General features: G+C 39.2%; 2 protein-coding genes across 9 annotated transcripts in view; one reads left to right on the top strand and one right to left on the bottom strand.

Moving 5' to 3' along the window:
• Positions 1-22,084, top strand: part of LOC105222440 (uncharacterized) — a 165,373-nt gene that overhangs the window by 98,299 nt on the left and 44,990 nt on the right. The window lies entirely within an intron of this gene.
• On the bottom strand, positions 696-19,963 carry LOC105222439 (uncharacterized). The gene is made up of 13 exons (XM_049450691.1): positions 19,805-19,963; positions 12,932-13,422; positions 10,660-11,794; positions 8,882-10,147; positions 8,683-8,801; positions 7,074-8,202; positions 6,885-7,000; positions 5,560-6,718; positions 2,932-5,463; positions 2,751-2,866; positions 1,487-2,615; positions 1,296-1,405; positions 696-1,203 (listed from the first exon to the last, which is right to left on the bottom strand). The coding sequence occupies exons 1-13, from the start codon at positions 19,875-19,877 to the stop codon at positions 886-888; spliced, it is 9,693 nt and encodes a 3,230-aa protein (XP_049306648.1). The 5' UTR covers positions 19,878-19,963; the 3' UTR covers positions 696-885.

The following is a 22,084-nucleotide window of genomic DNA, read 5'->3' as shown; positions in this document are numbered from 1 at the left end:
GCTCTCAGGTACGTTCCTAAGCATCTTTTTTGCAACCTCTACTCGAAGTATAGCTTTATAGTACACTGAAAATTATACAAAATGTGTGGATTCAATGAAAAAGAGCTGTTGAGATCATCTTGTGTTCGTATTAACGTAAACTTCCCAAATTTTCAAGCATTTCGGTATGAATGGGGCTTTTAAATGGACCAGTCCGTGTTAAATTTGATCAGATGGTAAGTTAGGTGAGGTTGGTTAGTAATAAAGCCATCGTGTTATATGAGTAGTGTACATAAAGCGGTTTGGCATTTTTCTATCTCTGCAACGTGTGGACGTGGCAAGAGAGTGCTGGATTCGATAGCTTCTTATTTTTTAATTAAACAATTTTTTTATTACTAAAAAATAGTTTTATTTTGATTTTTGCTAACAGAAATTGCTACATACATACAAATATGCTATCTACAAAGTAAGCGAATACATTTTATATATATATAACTATATAAAAGTGTATACTATGTACATTTATTAGTGTTCGAATAATGAATGCGCGAATCTATACGAAATATATAGACACATTATTTCACATTACTTCAGTTACATAAAAGCAAAATATTCATTTTATATACATTTTTACATACATATGTATGTATAAGCGATAAAAGTGCTTGCCTCCTTTAAATTTTTTTCATATACATATGTACATATATGTATGTTCAGTGCTATTAACGGAACACTTTGATGATTTTAAAAATAAAATTTCAAGTATTATTGTTTCCTTTCTTTACGCTAAGTATTATATATACAAGCCGTTAAATTTATGCTAAATTGTTACGTAAGTTGTAAATAATCTTTGTAGATTCATTAACTCTTTACGCTTTAAATTGGACTCCTTTCGCTTAATTAAAACTAAGTAATTACTAACATTGCAACAATAGCGAACACTAATGTCGTCAATAGGCTGACTGTAGACAGCACGGTGGCGCCACCGGTCAGCTCGACTGTATTACAGCCGTCACCTGAGCAAATATTGCATGTTTGGCCGTCACTGACGTCACAAGTGATTTGTGATTTGCAACCGCGCTCCGTGTACGTATCATGTCTGGTCACACACTGATCGGTGGACGAGTAGATCGGACAGACCTGCAGATGATTGGGTTCCTTAGAGCAGCTCTCATCGACCGAGGAAATACAGATGTGGCATCTAAGGCGATTGCTGGGATAGAGCTGAGTGAAAGAAAACAAGTATGAATAATAAATTTAAATTAAAAAATTATTAAATGAGCTTGTTGTTGTGTTGCATGAGAAAAGAAACTCACCACATTGTTACATTTGTCGCCAATACATATACTGCATGTGCCGTTAACTACGCATGCCGCTTGATCACTTTGCGCCAAATCGCTCAGACAACCGCGCAATGTATGGCCAGCTGAAAGTTAGTTAAAAATATGAAATTATAAAAAAGTTCATATTTTGTTTGAAAAACTAAAATAAAATCAATGCTACACACCGTTATTCAGATTCGTGACACATTGAGTTTGCAGCGCTGGACATGAGGCGGTGGCTGTTACTGCGGTTGGGTTTTGTGCGCATGCGGGTGTGAGCTCCGAATTACACGACACACATTGCACACCTGTAGTTGGCAAATTAGAGAGTATATTACAGTCCTTCTCCGTACAAGTGTATAATTTCTTCTCCGCTTCCCAAGCCGTCAGATCGCTTTGACTCTGCGAACTGGCACAGCCCAAGAGTTCGGGACGTCCATTCTCGTATTTGGCAAAACAGTAATCATTGGTGGCGTTCGCGCAACTTTGGCTGACACTAGTAAGGCAAGATGCGTCATTGCAGACGTGGCAGCTGAAGTCGCTTTCAGGAATTTCAGGATAAACGAAATCATTGCAGTTGGGCGTGCTACAGCTCGAGCATTCGTCGCTATCGCCACGGCACTCGTTGCGATGGTACAGTTCCTTGTCATCCAAACAGGAACGTATCACCTGTGAGCCTTTAATTGCCACCATACATTCCTTGTTACAGGCACGTTTGGTGAAGTTAGCGTTTTGTGGATCGGTTGAGCACAATGGATTCGTATCGGAAGTGCAGAAATTACATTCAATATAATCCGTCGTATTCCAAACATCATTACATTCGTTCGATTTGCAGCTGAAACATAGATGTGGATTCTCACGACAATAGCGTTGCTCGTAAATTTCCACATCGTCGAAACAGCCACGACGTTTCACATCACCGTCCGTTGTGAAGACAGTCGCGCAGTCTTGTGCCGTATTACCGGTACATTGGTAGGCTGGTCCCAGCGACTGCAGACAGTGTTCGCCCTCACAGGTGTGACATCTTAGTGGTAACTCTTGCCACAAACCATGTACGCCATCGTCTTCGGCACGGTTCAGCAAATCGATGCTATTGCAAGCGCTGCCATTGCATGAGACACAGTTTCTATCGTTAAGATCACACAAGATCTCCGAGCTGCAGCCACGTATCGTAATGTTGTTGCTTACAGCGGTGCGGCATTTCTCAGTCTCAGTAACGAATGGGCATGCCAAGAGACGTGTTGGGTTGGATTGGCAGGAATCGTCATCTTCGCTACTACAGGTATAACACAGTTGGCGATCCTCGGGGAAAACCTGCATTGATGGAAAAAATTATTAGACTTTGCTTTTTGTGCTAGTAAAAACAAATATCTAAATTACAGCTGTCTTGACCCATTCCTACAGAAAATCATCTGAGCAGTTACAAGAACGCATTCTCATTTCACTTACCTCACGATTGCAACCCTCTCCAATACAAATACTGCAGTTCTTATCATTGCCCAAGACACAGTCGACGAATTCGGTGGCTGGCAGATCACTCAAACACCCACGTGTTGTCGAACCATCTGAGGAAAAGAAAGTCATTTTATGACGCAAACTACTACAATGCTACAGCGAGGCTTGTACTTACCCGTGCTGATCAATTTGGTGTAGCAGTTGGTGTACGGATATACGTTGCAGGTGTTGAATGTGCTAATCTCCTGCGCGTTCGTAGCGCAAGTGTAATCCGTGGCCGAATCACAAACGGCGCACTGCTGTGGTCTCGGTAAATCGTTCAAAGAATTGCAAGCATCACCCTCGCACACAAGCACACGCTTCGTGCTGATAATCGTGCTTATTTCTTGATTGTGGAACGAGCTCACACAACCCATTTGACTAACGCTGTTAGTCTCATCGAACCAAGTGAAGCAGTTGTCTTCGCTCTTGTAGAGAGGACACAATTTCAGCTCGGGTTCGTCACAGTCGTCACCTGCACACTGATAACAGCTGAGACGCTCGGCCGGCACCGTAGCAGAATTGCACTTGCTACCCACGCAACTCTGGCATTGGTCATCGTTACAGTTTGCGCGATCAGCGGCTTCTTTGTCATCCAAGCAGGTGCGTATCAGTTCGTAACCGGGATCACTGCTACTATCTGAGGGGTACAGCGCAGTCATGCAACCACCTTGACATTGACGCGTTTTGTGTGCCGAGCTTTCTGGGCTCCACAAACACGACAGATTCTTCTGTGTGTCACAGTAGATGCACTCGTTGTATTGTGTCAGCGCTGTTGCATTGTTACATGAATTGGACTTGCAGTTCAAACAATCGTCAGGATTAGCGTCGCAGTAGTCGCCGTATTCCTCTTCAACGGCATCGGCACAGCCACGTCTGACAACCGCACCGCTTTGGAATACCGTAACGCAGTCCTGTTCATTATTGTTCGCACAAGTTACGGACTCCACATCACTGACAGCAGCACACGATGTGCCGTTGCATGTGAGACAACTCAATGGCAGATCTTGCCATTTGCCATAATTATCATCTTGTCTACGTGACAAATTGATGGTATTACAAGCAGCGCCTTCACACTGCCAACAAGACCTTGGCTGGGAGGCATCACAGCGCACGCTCGAGCTGCAGCCACGATAGGTCACATCATCACTGTAAGCTGTGACACAGGTATCGCCGGCGACGTACAACGGACAAACGCTCACACTGTCTGGTTTATTTGTGCAAGTCGGATCTGTGAGGGAATCGCAAATGTGACAAGAAAGTCGTTCCTCCGGATACAATTCATTGTTGCAGGAGTCGCCCTTGCAGGCCTGACAATATGGCGCGGTGCCGTTTAAGCAACTACCGAAGTCGTCATCGTACAAGCTCGACAGGCAGCCACGCTCGGTGACGCCACCATCCAGTATGCGTGTGTAACACTCAGTGTATGGCAAGTATGCGCAACGCGTGGTGGCTGTGACGCTGTTGGGATTTGTGGCACAATTCAAATCAGTACGTGAGTTACAGAGCTTACAGTATTGTGCTTCTGGTAACGCATCGAAGGTGTTGCAATTATCACCATCGCAGTAGAACAGGCGCTTATTTTGTAGCAGATAATCAGCTTCAGCATTGGTGAACTCACTGCGGCAACCGAAGCCGACAATGCTGCGCTCCTCATCGAATTGTATGTAACATTGGTCACCCTCGCGATATGCGGCGCATGACTGTGGCTGTGGATCCTGACAATCATCACCCTTACACACATTACAGCTTAGTCGCGTCTCCGGCACCGACTGCGTGTTACACTTGGCTTCAGCGCATACTTGGCAATGTTCTTTTTGGCCGGCCGCGCAGGCTACACGATCATCATACTCCAAGTCGTCGAAGCATGTGCGTGCCAATGCATAGGCGGGGTTGACTTCATCATATTTGGGGTAGAGCGCTGTCGTGCAGTATGTATTACATTTACGTGTCTGCGTCACCGCACTAAGGTTGTTCAAACAGTTGGCATCGCTATCAGTGTCACAGTATATACATTCAATGTAATCGGCTAAACGTGTTGAGTTATTGCAGCCATTCGAGTTGCAGCGCAAACAATTTTCTGGATACTCCGAGCAAAGCGCGCTATTGTTTTCCTCGACTGCGTCACTGCAGCCACGTTGTATCACATTACCGTTTGTATTGAAGACTGTCATACAGCTCTGGTATAAATTGCTGGTGCAAACACGATAGTTGCCTAGGCTCTCGCAATCCTCTACGCCTTCACAAGTGCGGCATGTAATCGGTACATCCTGCCATCTGCCGGGTTCGCCTTGTTCTAGTGATTTCTCCAAGTCCACCGTGTTACAACCGCTGGTGGTGCAAATGCGGCATGTTTTCCTGTCACTTTCATCGTCGCAGCTCATGCTGGACGCGCAGCCACGTGTCGTGATGCCATCACGCAGATTCGTAACACAACCATCATTTTCAGCGTAGATCGGACAGATCTTGTTGCTGTTTGGTGTGCTGGTGCAAAGTGGATCTGTTTCGGAACTACATTGTTGGCACTGCCAACGGCCTGTGGGATAAACATCCAAACCATTGCATTTGTCACCGACGCAAGTCTCACAGAGGGTGCTGTTGTCATAGAGACAATTGTAGAAGGTGTCCTCGGACAAGTTGGAAAGACAACCACGCGCGGTGTGACCATCTATGGGTGATAGGAAAGGAAAATATTACAAAATATGGGACACAGTTTCAGTAGATGATCCATAATAATGCCTGCATTTAATATGTTTATACTTACTCTCCTTGACGCGAGTGTAGCAATTCGTGTACGGCAGATTTGAACAGCGTTCGGTATCGGCCACCAGGTTGGGGTTAGTCGCACAGCGTTCATCGCTCTCGGAATCGCACACCGAGCAAGTTTTAGCTGTTGGTATTGATTCCACACCATTGCATGCCTCACCATCACACAATAACAGTACCTTCTGTTTAATTAATGCCGTTATGACATCCGACTCCAAGTCACTGCGACAACCCATGCCAAAGATACTGTTTTCCGCATCGAAGCTAATGTAACATTGATCATTCGGTTGGTAGGCGCTACATTCGGCCACCTTATAGTCAGTGCACTCATTATCTACACAAGTGTAGCACTTATGTCTGTTTGCCGGCAAAGAGGCAGTGTTGCATAGCGCACCCTCGCATGCCACACAGAGCTCATGCTCACCCGCCAAACATTTCTCACGATCGTCAAGCTCCAAATCGTCCAAACATGTGCGTGCCAGTTCGTAAGATGGATTTTCGGAGCTACTACGTGGATATAATGCCACAGCGCAATGACCTTGACATGGGCGCTGTGTGCTATTTGCAGCAACGAAGTCTAAAGCACATTGTGCGTCGGTCGCCGAGTCACATGCATAGCAATCGACATATTGATCCAAACTGGTGGCATTATTACAATTATTTGACTTGCAGCCGAGGCATTTGCCAGCATTATCTTCACAGTATTCCTCATGTGTGGCCAAGACATCGTCACTACAGCCGCGTCGTACCACCGCACCATCAGCACCAAAGACAGTTTGACAAGTTTGCAAGTTATTGTTTTCGCATTCATGCAGTGTACCGGCCGAGTTGCTGCAGTCGTCCCCTTGGCAATCGTAGCAAGTTAAGGGCAGATCTTGCCATTTACCTGGCTCGCCGATATCCAAGCTACTCAAATTGGTCAAGTCCACAGTGTTGCAATTATCGGAATTGCAATGACGGCAATACAGCTTGTTTGTGACGTCACATTGGAACTCGGAGCTGCAACCGCGATAGATATAGCCGTTAACCAATTTAGTGGCACAGAATTCATCTTCATTGTAGGTTGGACATACTGAAGCAGCGTTGGGAGAGCTTTGACAAGTCGCGTCGTCTTTGGAATTGCAGCGTTGACAACTGCGACGATCTTGTGGGAAGACCTATGGATTCGAAAAAACAAAATAAGAACTTGCTTTTAAAGAAAAGAAATATTGTGCGTATAGTGAAAGTTGTTCGTGGGCTTGCGGAGCACATACGTTAAAGAAATCGAAATTTATTTGTTTTGAAATGAGACATATAACAGTCTTTAAGACCAGTCGCGCTTACCTCTTTATTGCAGAGACTGTCATTACATGTCTGACACAGGCTAGCGTTTCCGCTCAGGCAACTGAGTAGCTCTGTCTTAGCAAGCGTGCTCACGCAACCGCGTTGGGTGCTACCGTCTGTAAGATATTAAAAGGAAAATATATATTTTTTCTAAAGATACCGTTGGCTTAATGCTCAATAGACTCCTACCTGCGATAACGCGCGTGTAGCAGTCTACATTTGGTAATGCGGCACATGTTGCCAATGTCTGTATTGCCGATGGTGCGCTTGCGCAGGACTCATCATCCTCCGAGTCGCACTGGTAACAAGTAATCGGTTTGGGGAAGCTCTCAAACGAATTGCAGTTATCGCCATCACTGCAGCGCAACAACAAATGCTCATTTTCTGCTATATATGCACTGTCCAAATCGCTGACACAACCCATGCGCTGCACATCGCTCAGATCGTCGAACAAAACATAGCATTGCTCATTCTCCGTGTATGCCGTACATGCGGCGGTTTCGGGTGTAACGCAATCCTCACCCTCACAGGTGTAGCAGGAGCGTCGGTTAGCTGGCAATACTGCTGTATTACAGGCAGCGCCTTGGCATGCCACACAGTCGCTACTACCTTCGCGACAGATCAACTGATCGGCTGCTTCCTTATCGTCCAAACAGCTACGAGACAAATCAAATATCTCCGGAGATGCTTTCCTAGGGCGCAATGCTGTCATGCAATATGTATTGCACTTGCGCCATTCACTCACATTCTCAGGGTGTGAAACACAGTTCGCATTGGTGGCCGAATCACAGTAAATACAATCAATGTAGTCCGTCAAAGCGCTGACCGTATTACAGTTGTTCGAATTACAATTTTGACATTTATCGGCATTGACATCACAATATGTGCCGTGTTCAGCTTCAATACCGCTGCTGCAACCACGCGCCAACACACTGTCATCTTCGTCGAATACTGTCATACAATAGTCATTGGTGCCTGTGCAAACGAGTTCCGTTGGTGTGCCGGCGCAATCACTTTTACCCTCACAAACCTTACAAGTCAGCGGTAGCTCTTGCCATTGACCAGGTCGACCGCTGAGTTTTCGCTTGATATTGCTCACGTTGCAATCGTCTCCGCTGCAACTCTCGCATACATCAGAACCGCATGCGACTTCCAAGCTGCAACCACGTACGGTATAGCCGGAGTCATCAATGGTGCTGACACATTGTTGGGATTCGCTGTATTTCAAACACAAGTAGGCGTCGTCTGGTTTGCTCTCACATTGCGAAGAACCCTCGGAACTACATTGATGGCAGGACAAACGATTTGCAGGATAGATCTAAAATAACAGATGCCATATATGAGAGTGTAAATTCTATACATAGTTATGTATTTATGAGTTGATGATTCTAAGAGCGACAGTTTCGTATTTCTGAAGTTACTAAACTGAAAAATTAAATAAATTCAAGCTAAAGTGCACTTAGTACGAACTTCGATATAAGTTTTTGAAGACAACAAATTTGGCGGACAAGCGTTAAACTCTCTAAGATCAAAAAAACATACTTAGGAATCTAAGGCCTCATCGGTTTCGCGGTCATATCAATTTTTCAGTAATTCTCCGATATATTAACACCAATAGTATATCGCATAATCAGCGGAGAGAAAATTAGAAACAGACAAACCGACTGTTAGATCTCTGAACGAGCCAACTAGAGCTTACTTCTGAGCGCTAGCTGAACAATATCTGTACTAAACATGCCTTTGAGTAAAAGTTCACTTTGACATAACAACTAACACATTTTTGTTAATGAAAACTTACCGCCGAATTGCATCCGCTACCAACACAAGCTAAGCAGTTCGTTGTATTTCCGCCCAGCAAACAATCGTAGAAATCTTCACCCTCAATGCTGGACAAGCAACCACGTTCCGTATGACCGTCTTAAAGAAAACAAAAAAGTATGAAATTTATAAAGTACCGTTACAGCCTCAAGCAATGCTTAACTGCCAACTGTACTTACCACTCAACACACGCGAATAACACTGCGTATAAGGTGATCTGGCGCAAGTTGTTTGCGATGTGACAGTTTGCGGCGCAATCGCACAGTCCGCATCGGTTATCGAATTGCAAATGGTACAAGTTTGACTTACTGGCGTGGCATCGATAGTATTACAATTTTCACCATCACAAAGCCACAGACGTTTGGCTATAATAAGCTCCTTAACCTCGGCCGGATCGTACTTGCTCTTGCAACCCATTTCCACAATCGATCTGGTCTCATCGTATTCTACGAAGCATTGATCACCTTCGGTTACAGCGCGACAAGTTTTTGCTACAGGACTTTGGCACTCATCGCCCATACATTGATAACACGAAATACGCTCACCAACAACGTCAGTATTACAATACTCATAGTTGCATGCTTTGCAATTTTCATCTTTATCATCGGCACAGATTTCACGATCGTCCAAATCCATATCATCAAGACAGGTGCGTATTAATTCACGCACCGGCGTGTCATCGTTGGTGCGATTATACAAAGTCGTTACACAACTCTTATAACAAGCGCGAGTCTGTACGATTTTACTGACATCGGTCAGGCAGTTCTCATCGAATTGCGCATCACAAAATATACATTCGATGTAGTCATCTGTCGTCGTGGCCACATTACAACCATTCGATTTGCAATCGTAACATTGGTGATCATCATCGGCACACGTCTCCGCCCAGGTATCGCTGCAGCCGCGTCCAATAACTTGGCCATTGGTTGCATTAAATACCGACGTACAGGTTTGATAATCATTATTTAAGCATTTGCGCACATTTCCCAAACTGCCGCTGCACTCCTCGGTGCCATTGCAATTGTAACAGTTCAATGGCAATTCCTGGAAAATACCTGGATCGCCAATCGGATACTCCGTGAAAATATAATCGTTACAATACGAGTCATCACACGAGCGACAAGTCTTCGAGTTTATACCACCATCACATTGTAGTTCGGTGCCACAACCGCGATACACAATGCCACCGATCAATTTGCTCACGCAAACATCATTACTGTCATATAACGGACAGGCAGAATAAGTACTATTGTCGGGATTATTGGCGCATTCGGGATCGTCTAAGGAATTGCAACGGTAGCAGCGTTGACGATTACTGGGGTAGATGTTGACATTGCAGTTGCTTTGCGCGCAGATTCTGCAGTACTCGCCGGGTGTGCCCTCATGGCAGCTGAGGAACTCCGTACTATTCAGCGTGCTAATACAGCCGCGTACAGTCCGACCATCTGTGTGAAAAAATTGTTGTAGTTAAATTAAAATTATATTAAGGAGCTACAGTGCAGCACAAAAAGGTGGTAGGGGTGGGGTTTCCGTACAGAACCAGTTTAAGGTTAAAGCAGGCTTTGAACCAATTTCAAATAACATTGAGTTTTCAAGAGATAGAGAGGTCAAGGTACAAACAGAAATAAGAAGAGAGAAAGAGAGATAGAGAGACAGAGACTAAATGCGAGGGAGTATAGGCCGCGTGAGAGTAGATACTTTTATTCAAGTATGCAACTGACAACTGAGCTCTCAACTTTTACATGCGGTAACATATTTAAATGACATTTGACGTTAACGGTTATGAAGAACAGCTGATTTTTGTTTACTTGCAATACGTACGCTACTTCTTTCGCATACTTATCCGTCTTTAACTTACAAGTACCCATTCTGACGCGGCCTTATATGAGCTGTCACGCAAACATGACAGCTCGTCTTTACGACTTAACCTAGTCAATGTAACATTATATTTCCTTACCATCACTTATGCGCGTAAAGCAGTCGGTATGCGGGTGAATTTGACATCTCACTTGATTTGTAATGGCTGAAGGACTAATGGCACAATTCACATCCGTCGCCGAATCGCATACATAACATATATGAGCTTCCGGTAAATTGTCGTAATCATTGCAGTCGTCACCATCGCAAAGGAAGTAATGCATGATATCCTCGTAAATAGCGCCAGCTGGCAAACTGCTCTTGCAACCCATGCGCACAGCGCTGTATGTTACATTATCAAAAAAGATATAACACTGATCGCTCGCGGAATAAGTGCTACAAACACTCGCGACCGGACTGTCACAATCATCGCCGTTGCAGTGCAAACAAGAGAGACGTCCTTCGGCCGGCACCAACGCTGTATTACATTTTTCGCCGGTGCATTGGACACAATTATTCGCCGCGGTGCATGTCTCGCGATCATCGAACTCAACATCCTCGAAGCAGGTGCGCGCCAAATCGTACACATTCGGTTTTGATTCGCGCTCATACAACGCCGTCACGCAGCCATCCACGCATTCGCGTGTGCTTGTGATCGCTTCAATATTCGTTGCACAATCGGCATTGACGGCTGAATCGCAATACAGACACTGTTCTTTCGTTTTCACTTCGGTTTGGTTGTTGCAGCCGTTCGATTTGCAATTGAAACACAGTGACGGATTTGTGGCGCAATGGGACTGGTGCTCGGCGCTAATGCTTGCTTCACAACCGCGTTGCAATACTTTCCCGGCGGCGTCGAAGACCGTTAAACAATCTTGATACAAATCACCCAGACATTTGCGTAATAGTCCTTTGCTCGTCTCGCAATCTTCATCCACGCAAGTATAACAATTCAATGGCAAGTCTTGGAAAATACCATACAATTCCTCGGCTCGCTTCTTTACATTTGCCGTATTGCAGCCATTTGCACTGCAAACTTCACAATTTCTAGCGGTTGCGTCGCAAGTGAACTCACTAGCGCAGCCACGACGTGTCACACCCGATTCGTAGACAGAGACGCATGTATCGTTTACGTCGTATGTGGGGCAAGTGGAGAGCGCCGATGGCAAGCTGCTGCAAGTGCTATCAGTATCGGAGTCACAGCGTTGACATTGTTGACGATTGGCTGGCACGATCTACAAAAAATGTTGTAAATGAGAAATATTATAGAAATCCGTGGAAGAAATTGTTAAATTGTATAGAGTCAGAGAGAAGCTAGTTTATGGATGTATTTTAGTTGACCTAATCGTGTCTTAACTGAATGTGAGACACTTAATAATGAGACAAAATTTTAGAAGAATATGGCAATCCCTTTCTTCATAAGCAAGATATTATTCGCACAGGAAACGAAACAGTTTCATCAGTTTTATTTATCCTTAAATGTATGCTTTGTATCATGGCATCAGTCTTTTGGGATGCCCGTGGTATATTATTCATCGAATGATAAATGAGCCAGTTTTAATTCATTGCATTGCGTATTTGATTGCAGTTCTATTCTACCATCCCAATATTTAGCAATTTTATTATTTTTCGGGAAGGATCAGTTTGAAATTGTGCATATATGTATTCATCGTTCCCGTTTAAATATTGTATTGCTCTGTGCAATGCTTCGAAAAGATTTCTGTATATCTCAAATTTTTTATCAACACTTCAGTTATGCCGCTATTTTTTTATGCCAGACCTTTTGCAATTTTAAAGTGCCTGTCAAAATACCCCCTCCAATAGTTAGCAGGTATGAAAAAAATGTTATAGCTACCCATAGATGTATTGAATCACCCGATTTATTACTTAAGAACGAACTCTGTCCTCAATATAAAAACTTGATCCACAGATGTCGCCTTTTACTTTGGCATCGTTTTGTTTAATACACGTTTACGCCAATTTAAGGTTTGAATATTGGATACTGCGATGGTAGCGCCATCTATCGGTCAAACATTACAAAATTAACAATTGATTAAAAATGAAAAAATAGTTTAAAAAACATTTTCCAGTGGTCCAAATTGTAAATCTAAACCATTCTCGAATCTCCTTGAACATACACACAAAATTTCATCAAAATCGGCCCATCCGTTTAGGAGCAGTTCAAATGCAAACACACGGTCAGAAGATTTATATATATAAAGATGTGTATATATAAATAAGTTTAAAGATTTACAAATAAAACATATTCTTGCAATTCTTAAGAATTTTGTCTCATAAAATTAAATAAATTATTTTAGCTTTTTAAATAGTAAGTCAGTCACAATATTGTCAATATCATCGCTCCCACTCACCTCTGTATTGCAACCACTGCCCGTGCACACTTTGCAATTCTCACCCTCTTCGCTAAGGCAATCGTAGAAATCATCACCTTCCAGTTCAATGAGACAACCACGCTCTGTCGTGCCACCGTTTGCGATATTGACGCGCTCATAACACTGTGTAAAGGGCACAGTAGCGCAACGTCTTGTTGTGCCTGCAGTTGTAGGCTGAATAGCGCATCTCACATCGGTCGACGAGTCGCATGCGGTACAATCATTTATTGCTGGTAAATTTTCAAAATCATTACAATTCGCTGTCGAGCATACGTAAAGCTCTTTATTTCTGATTAAGTTGGCAATTTCAGTCTCATTCCCCAAAGTCGAGGCACAACCCATGCCAATGAAGTTGAGAGTGTCATCGAGCCGTATATAACACTGATCAGTCTCATTGGTGCAATCTCTCACGATTGGATCGTCACAATCGTCACCTTCACAATGACTACATTGTAGAGCAGAGACAACAACTGCAAGATTCATAAATATTAATTAATAATTAAATGATTAATTTGATAGTTCGTTAAATTAAATTATAATAGCAATAATCAAAGATACTTAATTTTAATTGCATACATAAGTTTTTCGAAGTGCGTTTACGTTTGCTTTTATTGCTAATTTTTCATTACAATTATTTTGTACCAAAAATTTTTTAATTTGAGCATATGTGTTTAGCAAACTTGGCATGAGTTGCAACGGTGCAATCTCTGAAGGAATTGTTCATCACGTGTCAGTTTGGCATATAACTCCAATGCAAACTGATCGTTCGAAGTTCTTTTAAGGAGCCTTTTGTATTTAAGAAGGGTACTATAGCTTCGGTGCAACGGAAGTTAACGATTGTTCTTGTGTTTGTTTCAAATAAGATTGGAACGCTATAATCTCATATTTTTATAGCAATACTTAGTAGAAATTTCAAATCGAAGTACATTACCTTCAGATAAAATTAATCAGGGTAGCAACGATTTTTAAAAAAATTTCAACTTCAAACAATATTTTGCATTTTGAAAAGGGTTTTTCGAATGTTTACTTAATAAAACTATACTGTAGAGAGAAAAAAATCTTAAAGTAAAAACTGTGTGCGAAAAATAACATTTCGAAATGCACTAGAACTGTTCGATGCGCAGAAATTTTAAGAGTTGCGAATCGAACAGCATAATTTAAGTTGGCTGCGTTAGTAAATGAAAATAGGAAACGTATTTTGGTTATTCTTTTGAACCGGAAAGTCACTAGCAGAGCAATCTCAGCAATCACTAAATTTCCTGCTGAAGTACTTGTGGTAAATGGAACATACATTAAGATAAATATGTTGCCAGAAATTTTAAATAAATGAGCGCCGTCTGTCAACTAGTTTATTTACAGCAGCTGCTTATGTTGGTATAGCTCAGTAGTGAGTTGGGATTTTTACAATGGATTACGAGTAAAATATCGAAGAAAGAATTTGTTTCATTTGTTTGTGTTTCTAACCAAATTTCGGGTGCATTGCGAATAATGGAAAAAGCTTGCGGTGATTCAATTTAATCAAAAACACAAGCTTGCGGGTGGTACAAAGCTTTCAAAGACGGTGGAGAGATCGTTACAGACATGCCTCGCTCTGTATGACCTTCGCACTTTTCAACGACTGAAAATTACATAAAAGAAAAATGTGGTGTTTGAAAAGTGTAAGAGAAATGTAATGAGAGCTCGATATCTCTCAAGAGTCCCTTCGAATGATTTTGGCGTATATTTTTGGTATGAAATGCGCTCGATTCGTCCCGATAAAGCTGCATTTTTTCAAAAAAGAGTACGATTGTGACCGAATTTAAAGCCAAAACGCAATGAATACCGTCATTCAACAACCGCATTTTTGTTCCACAAATTTTGAATTTCCGCTACTTAACCCAAAATTTTTCAGTCGATTTTAACCCTTTTGAACCGCAATATAAGCTGAAGGAGCTGAAGGTCAACCCAAAAAGTACTTATGAAAAGTGTTTCGAGGACTGGAAAATGGGACATTGTCACTTGTGACTGGCTTATACTGATAGGAATTACTTTAAAGGCGATAAAAAATATTGATGAATAATTAAGTATTTTGCATTTTATTTAAAATTTCCGAGTACCTTTATGTCACAATGTATGTATCCCATCAACAAACACTAAGCGGAACATATTAAAATATGGAAAGAGCTAATACAAATTTGCTGAGGGTCATAAAAATTCAAAAAATCTAAAATTAAATTTCAAAGCTGAAATATTAATTTGCTTACTTAAGTATAAATAAATAATAGTAGATTTTATTAATTTAAATTTTTTTTCTAATAAAAATAAAAACAATATTGATTCAACACTTTACAATCTCGCCAATAACAAGCACGATGTTGGTTGATCATACGCCCCTCCGGCAAAAGCAGTCACATGCGAATATCTACTTTTATAGCGGTTTTAAGTGAAAGCTAAAATGCAAAATTAATGTGCTGATGCCTATTTTTTTACTTATTTGTATCCTTATTTATTTTATTTTTTGTTTTCTTTTCTTTTTTTGCCAAAAGAATTGAAGTTTTAATACTTTGCGGCTATGCCGGCCGGTACGCGTATATATCACTTATCTACAATTAAATATAGAAAAAAGCATTTCGAATAGATTGCAGTCAAATGAGTCCATAAAGATTTCGCTATCGAAAAATTTATTTTTGCTAATTATTAAAATATTTATCTTCAAAACAAAAAAATAAATGGCAACTGCTTACATTTGCAGGTAAACTTTTATTTACGACCGTTATCAACATTTATGGCGCAATTAAACTAAGCGTTTTATTGCGCCTTTATACATTTGCTTATGGAAATAGTATTATTTGCCTTTTTTTTACTGATTTTTCGACAACCGTTGCATAATGCGAACAATTCGGTACTTAGTGGACTTCTAGATAGCCGAGCGTCGCTGAAGGTGTTACAAATAAGAATCATTAATAACAACAATATTGGTCGAGAAAAAAAGAAGTGTGCGCCACAGCAAAAAAAAAATTTAAAAAAATTAAAGAAAGATTAAAGAAATATATTAAAAAAAATATACAAAAAATTAAAACATTAAAAAATTAAAATTCAAAAAATTTGCATCAATATTGAGCTTTATGATACCACTATGATTAGCCCTTACAAAATTTGTTAATTGCCTGTAAAGTAATTCATGCAAAATAAATGGTTAGTACTTTTTACGAAACCCCTAAATTGTCGAAATGTACCGTTTTTAAGGTTATGTTGAAAAACTGACGCAGCATTAGTTGGAGCTTAGTTTTAGTGACCAATATATGGTACCATCGGGTTTATATACATGTTAATGAATTTACAACTTGTGACAATTTATTCAAATTACGCACGAGTATAGAGTACTGTTATCAATGGTTTCCATGATGATGAGATTTGACGCATAAGTAGACGGCATTCAGATTAGTTTACTCTACTTGGAAAAAATATTAGTCATAAAAGAAAGCTTATGGTAGTTTTTTGACAAGAAGTAGGCTGTGAAAAATTTTATATTTTCTATAAATCAATTAGAAGGTATTATTAGTCAACAGCTCTCAATAATGATTTGATACATTGTTCTTATATGATTATTGTAAAGCCGCAGGTAAATTGTGAAATGGAAGATTTTCTACTGATTAAATAAGATTCAAAAACTGCACGGCCATTTTTCTTTGTTTCACCAACACTAATATCCCTAAATAGATTATTATCGATCAGTGCACCTTCCTTAACATCAGTACTAATTTTTGCTTACTTAAAACCATCTAAGATTTTCTCAGCAGATTTTTACTAATTTACTAAGATTACAACCCTAAAATATATAATAATCATGCATAGACAAAACATATCTTTATACAAATTTAAATCGTTTTAAGATTTTAAGCTATTTGTCTCTTTCAAAATCATCCTTTGTTAATGAATTTATTCTAACTGGTATGACTCTGACATAGAGTCATTATTTTCTGTCTCTTATAAGTAATTAAAGCTGTAGTTAAACAGCTTTCATCGCCTCACAATATGTTTAGAATATCTCTATGAATGCTGTATGTACGCACTAACTTGGGCTAGGTCTAATCGCTCAGTATGGCGGGCGACCACACTTAGGTTGTTATGGCAGTGTGCATGTGAACCAGAGAAAAAAACTCTTTTAGTGGTTATCAGCTATCGGCAAAACGCCCTGAGCCTATAACAAATCTGGTGTTTTACTTATATTTCTGCTATTTCAATTGGATGTCTAAAAGTATGAGGTCTGATTTGGATCTCCTTGATCTGACAAAAGCGGAATATTGGAGGAGTAAGTGTTGAGATTATTCTACCTCATCTTTTTATAAACAGCTGATGCAGTTGGCATCCGGTAACACTAAAATCGCGCAAAAATTAGTGAACTTCCTCACAGTAATAAAAGCAGACAATTACATTTTTCACCATATCAAAATCTTTTGTGCACTTTTCGGCCAAATATATGCATAAGAAGTTTTACAACCACATAGCAGCATCTCATAAAACACCATTTAATCTTATAAGCGAGTGTCAAAAGAACGCTGAAATCATAAAAATATATCCCAAAAACACTACTTTAACATTATTGCTGATACAGATTTTGTTGTAGTCGAAATTTTAGGAGAGAAGCAGTTCCCTAGTATTTTTTTTTCACGTTGTGATGTTATATTCAAACAAAAACGTTGATCTCGGAATAAAACGCCGAGTTGTTACTTTACTTGCATTGTATTCGAAATGAGATGAAAGGAAAATAAGTAGAAAACGGCTGAAGCAACTACATATACAAGCGAACTAAATCGCTAGGTCTCTAGACTGTGTTTAGATCTCACTTGTACAGATTGTAAAAACTAGAACTCGTGTAAATCGGTCAATGTCTCCTGGTTCGCCGAAGGTTTTGGCTGTCGAGATATTTCTATGGAGAAGAAAGTGCCTGGGCCTCACCTTCTTCCAAACAACTATGACTTTGCCAAACAACTATGACTGAATTTTTAGCCTTACAGCTTGAAGTTCCATCACGGCAAGATGAACTTTGCAAAGGTAAGCCGTTCAGTATATTTTCCAACATTCTACTCCAGATCAGAAGGATCTCGCAGTCATAGGGGAACCGGTAGTTGTCTAACATCTGCTAAGCGCATACGAGGTCTGAAGGTAAAAGCTATAGTGCAGGATAACAAGGGAGATTCGACTTGTTACCATTTCGATGTCAGCGGAGTACGGCTTTGCAATTTACAGTGATTCCGCTATGATCAGGTACATACACGAGTCTGCTGATGAAGCATATCGACTGTGGTATAAAATAAAGTTTTCAGAAAACAAAACTATTTTCTTTATAATTTTTTGCTTTCAAATGAGTTAAATGTGCAGCGTTCAAAAAAGTAAGTAAGAAGGAAAGTTTGTCTAAAACGAGAGTTTTAAAAATAATATTGTATTATTCACTAAGTAATTTCGTTTTTTAGTACAATTTAAACACGATTTGTTTTTATTGTGTAACATTTATGAAATCATATATTCTCCCTTTGATCCTATATATTTTATTATCTTTTGGGCAAAATATTGATTTCACGCTCATACAATTTTTGGTCCTTGCAGGTTCTCTTATCCAAAAAAAAATTTGATAAGCAAATCACATTCGCTAATGCAACGAAGTAAATTTCGTTCTGTATGAACGTTGTTGAACAACCACCGATGAGTTTATTTTATCCACATCGGCTTCTAGGTGCCTACCAGAACGTGGCGCATCGTCATGATCGAAATTTTTGAAAACAAATTTTGGTACCGGCGTTCAGTCAACACATTTTCTCCGTACATATTTCACAATTTTTGTCAAAAAGAGGCGTTTTTTTGGCTTCCGTTTTCGATAGGTTTCCAAACAAATAATGATCCAAATCGAGCGACTTCTTCAATCTTCACCTCTAGAAAATAATTCGAGCTGTAGAGCTGAATAGAGAGGGTACAACCTCTACAAGAACTAACTTCGAAGTCGTAGATAATTTCGTCTTACTTGGAATCAGTATTAACACCAACAACAAAGTCAGCTTCAAAACCCAACACAGAATAACTCTTGCCAACAGGTGCAATTGAGAAGCAAAGTCCTCTCTCAACGAACAAAGACCAAATTGCGTATGCGGTGTTTACGCTAATACAGAAGAAGAAAGTGATCATGTGTGGGTGGAGCTGGATGCGAAAAAATCAATATGATCAGCTGCTGTCAGCAGGCGTAATTACTTAGTGAATGACCCACTAGTAAAGCAAGAAAATATATGTAGATATTTATTTTTGGTGACTATAAAATCTGTGAACATATTAACTTCCATATTCAGTTTTTGCGCCAATACTTGCTTTGCGTTTAGTAATTAACCTTCGGTTATACGTGATTAAAGAACACCTTTAATAAAACTTCCAAATTCATTTGCGGTTTTTTTATAGCATTATCTTAACTTAGCCGCTTATCTGCCATATTTTTTTATTAATTTGGATTTCCACACCGTAATTTTTTATCACTTTATACTCAACCATGTATGGTTTATTTAAATTTATAGTTGCTTTGACTTTGCTCTGCTCATAAACGCATAAATTATTTAACGAAAAATTTAACGTTGCAACATGAAATCCATTGAGTTGCAGAACCGTTATGTAAATAACGATTATCCGTCGATTTTATAGTTTTGAATTTCGCAATATTTCACAGAAACTTTAAACGCACTTTTACACGTGGCACCCCACGTCCATATTTTTTTCATGTACTGTTATAATATATTTATATATAATATGTATAAAGTATTGCATATAATATTTAATTATGCACATTTAATAACTTTGTTTCACTATTCTATATTTAAATTTGTAGTGTCCTACCAATTTCACTGCTGACTAAGTAGAACACTAAACCTAATAAAAGGAGTCCAATTTTTTTGTTTCGGGGCAACATTTTGCCCAATTCACGTTGCACGTTAAGAGACGTCCGAAAATTTACGGCCAACTAATTTGGCCATTCGTTGGTCAGTGGCTTTTATAGACTCGCGCATTAAATTAGCCGGTGGTGTTATCAACTGATCGGCGATACCAAATGTGTGCGTATTTTACAATCATCATTTCATAACTTCTTAGCGTCACAAGGAACTATAATACAATATTTATGAGCCATGTTATCAATAACAATTGTACTAAATTATTATAGCCAAAAGCAAAAACCACCAATATACACAGTAACTAACAATAAAAATAACAAACATTGCAATATACATAGATTAGCTATTGGTTCTTGCACTAGAAAGGCCAAAGTTTGTGGTCGTGTGTCATTGGTAAGCTTAACGACATACATACGTACACGTATCACATTTATTATCGTTCGCTAATCGTAATCTGAATTTGTATTATACACTTATCAGCACTATTGGCACTTATTGTATTCGAGATTAGAATTGCTGTAAAAAATTGTCATAGACCAAAACGAACACTTCGGCATCGACAGGTTTTTTTTTAATATGTGCGTAGGTACAATTGTACCTTAGTACATCTGCCATTCATAGTTTTACACGCGCTTATAATAATGCATACCATAAAATACACATGCAATGTATTATCTGTCTGTCCTTGGCTGCTCCAGAAGTTGTATCCGCAAACTTGAACTTTATGGTATTGATGCATACGTGTACAGATTTCTGTGGTGTATTTCATTTGTTTCACCACTTTATTTGTGTGCAATGTTTTTTCTCCCAAAGGTATATTTTATAGTTCTTCTAAGCCTTTTCAGTGTTTTAATCCCATTTTGGCGCAAACTCGCTTTTTATTATATTAAAGTGTTACTCAAATTTTCTCGTCCATCTGTGCTCTCTATATTTACATACATACATATTTTTTGTTTTAATTACTATTTTTAATTCTTTTTACAGAGTGTATCCATTCGAATCCATGTTTCATACCAGCGTTTCTGCCACTGAAATCCTTTTCTAACCTCTGTAATTTAGTAGCAAAATTTCTTTTATTTTATCAACTTAATAAAATAGATAGTATAAACCTGCTTCTCCACCACTTTGTTATTTAGTTAAGTATCCATATTTCAGTGTATTCTTATTAATAAAAAAATCATTATGAATGATGAAACTCATAGGTTTTTGGAGAGGCTTTCTTAGAGGTGTTTTAGGAACCTATTTTTCAGAGTACCAAATGAGAAAAAAATTTTTTTTGATCCACCCTAATATGCATTGATGTTTGACAATGAATACCTCGTAAATGCTTAACTTTATCGAAAAATCATAAGATACCATTTTTATAGAGCAGTAAATTTCCTACAAAATCATCATTTCATTATTCATAACGATTTTTTTTCATTGAATTATAAAATTCATGAGAACAAAAAATTTTCCCAAAAAATAATCAAACTTTAACTGTTAATATCTTTTAAACGGTTGGGTTTACGAAAAAATCATAGGAGATCTTTTTTGTAGAGCATTCAATTTCCTACAATATCTAAAGAACAACACATTTTTTAAAGTAGTTGGAAGCGAGATATACATTTTTCTATCTGATAATAAGGAAAAAACAGAAAACTGTAAGAAGCAGGACCTTTCCGTTAAAATTAAGATCTCATGCTTGGTGAGGCTTTCTTAGAGGTGTCTAGGAACATATTTTTTCGAATACCAAACGAAAAAAAAATTTTTTTTTTTGGAATCACCATAGCATGTAGTATATGTATCTAAAGTTTTCCCTGGCTTTGATTCTTGCAAGTTTCAAGAGTGTAAAATATTCGGTTTCACCCAAACATAGCGCTTCCTTACTTGCTTCGTTTATTTCATGAATTTTTATTATTCATTTAAAACATTTAGTAAATCTTCTTAAAGAACTACTTTCAAACGTGAGCCTCTATAGAGATTTAGACACTGATATGATTATATTTAATTTTGTGATAAAGTTTTTATGGGAAATGGGAAAATGTAATATTCTGACTCTCGTTTTTAAGGCTTAATTTGTATTTTATTTCTTTTCTTTAAGCATCGCCTGATTTTTTTGAATAATATTCAGGCCATAAATTTTTCCAGATTTTCCCTTAGGTGTCATTATAACATCGTTACCTTGATTACAAGTAATTCTTATTAATATTGGGAATATTAAAAATATATATTTTTTATATTGAAG

Source organism: Bactrocera dorsalis, chromosome 3, assembly GCF_023373825.1.
Source record: "Bactrocera dorsalis isolate Fly_Bdor chromosome 3, ASM2337382v1, whole genome shotgun sequence".
NCBI lineage: Eukaryota > Metazoa > Arthropoda > Insecta > Diptera > Tephritidae > Bactrocera > Bactrocera dorsalis.
The sequence above is the reverse complement of the archived record's forward strand: the minus strand, read 5'-3'. Positions and strand labels throughout refer to the sequence as shown.

Excerpts from the sequence above, each read along its gene's own strand:
- LOC105222439 (XM_049450691.1), bottom strand. The coding sequence starts at position 19,877 with ATGTTGCCCCGAAACAAAAAAATTGGACTCCTTTTATTAGGTTTAGTG. Across the intron at positions 10,148-10,659 it reads CTTTACGCGCATAAGTGATG|ATGGTCGGACTGTACGCGGC; the intron begins GTAAGGAAATAT and ends TTTTTCACACAG. Across the intron at positions 5,464-5,559 it reads CTACACTCGCGTCAAGGAGA|ATGGTCACACCGCGCGTGGT; the intron begins GTAAGTATAAAC and ends TATCACCCATAG.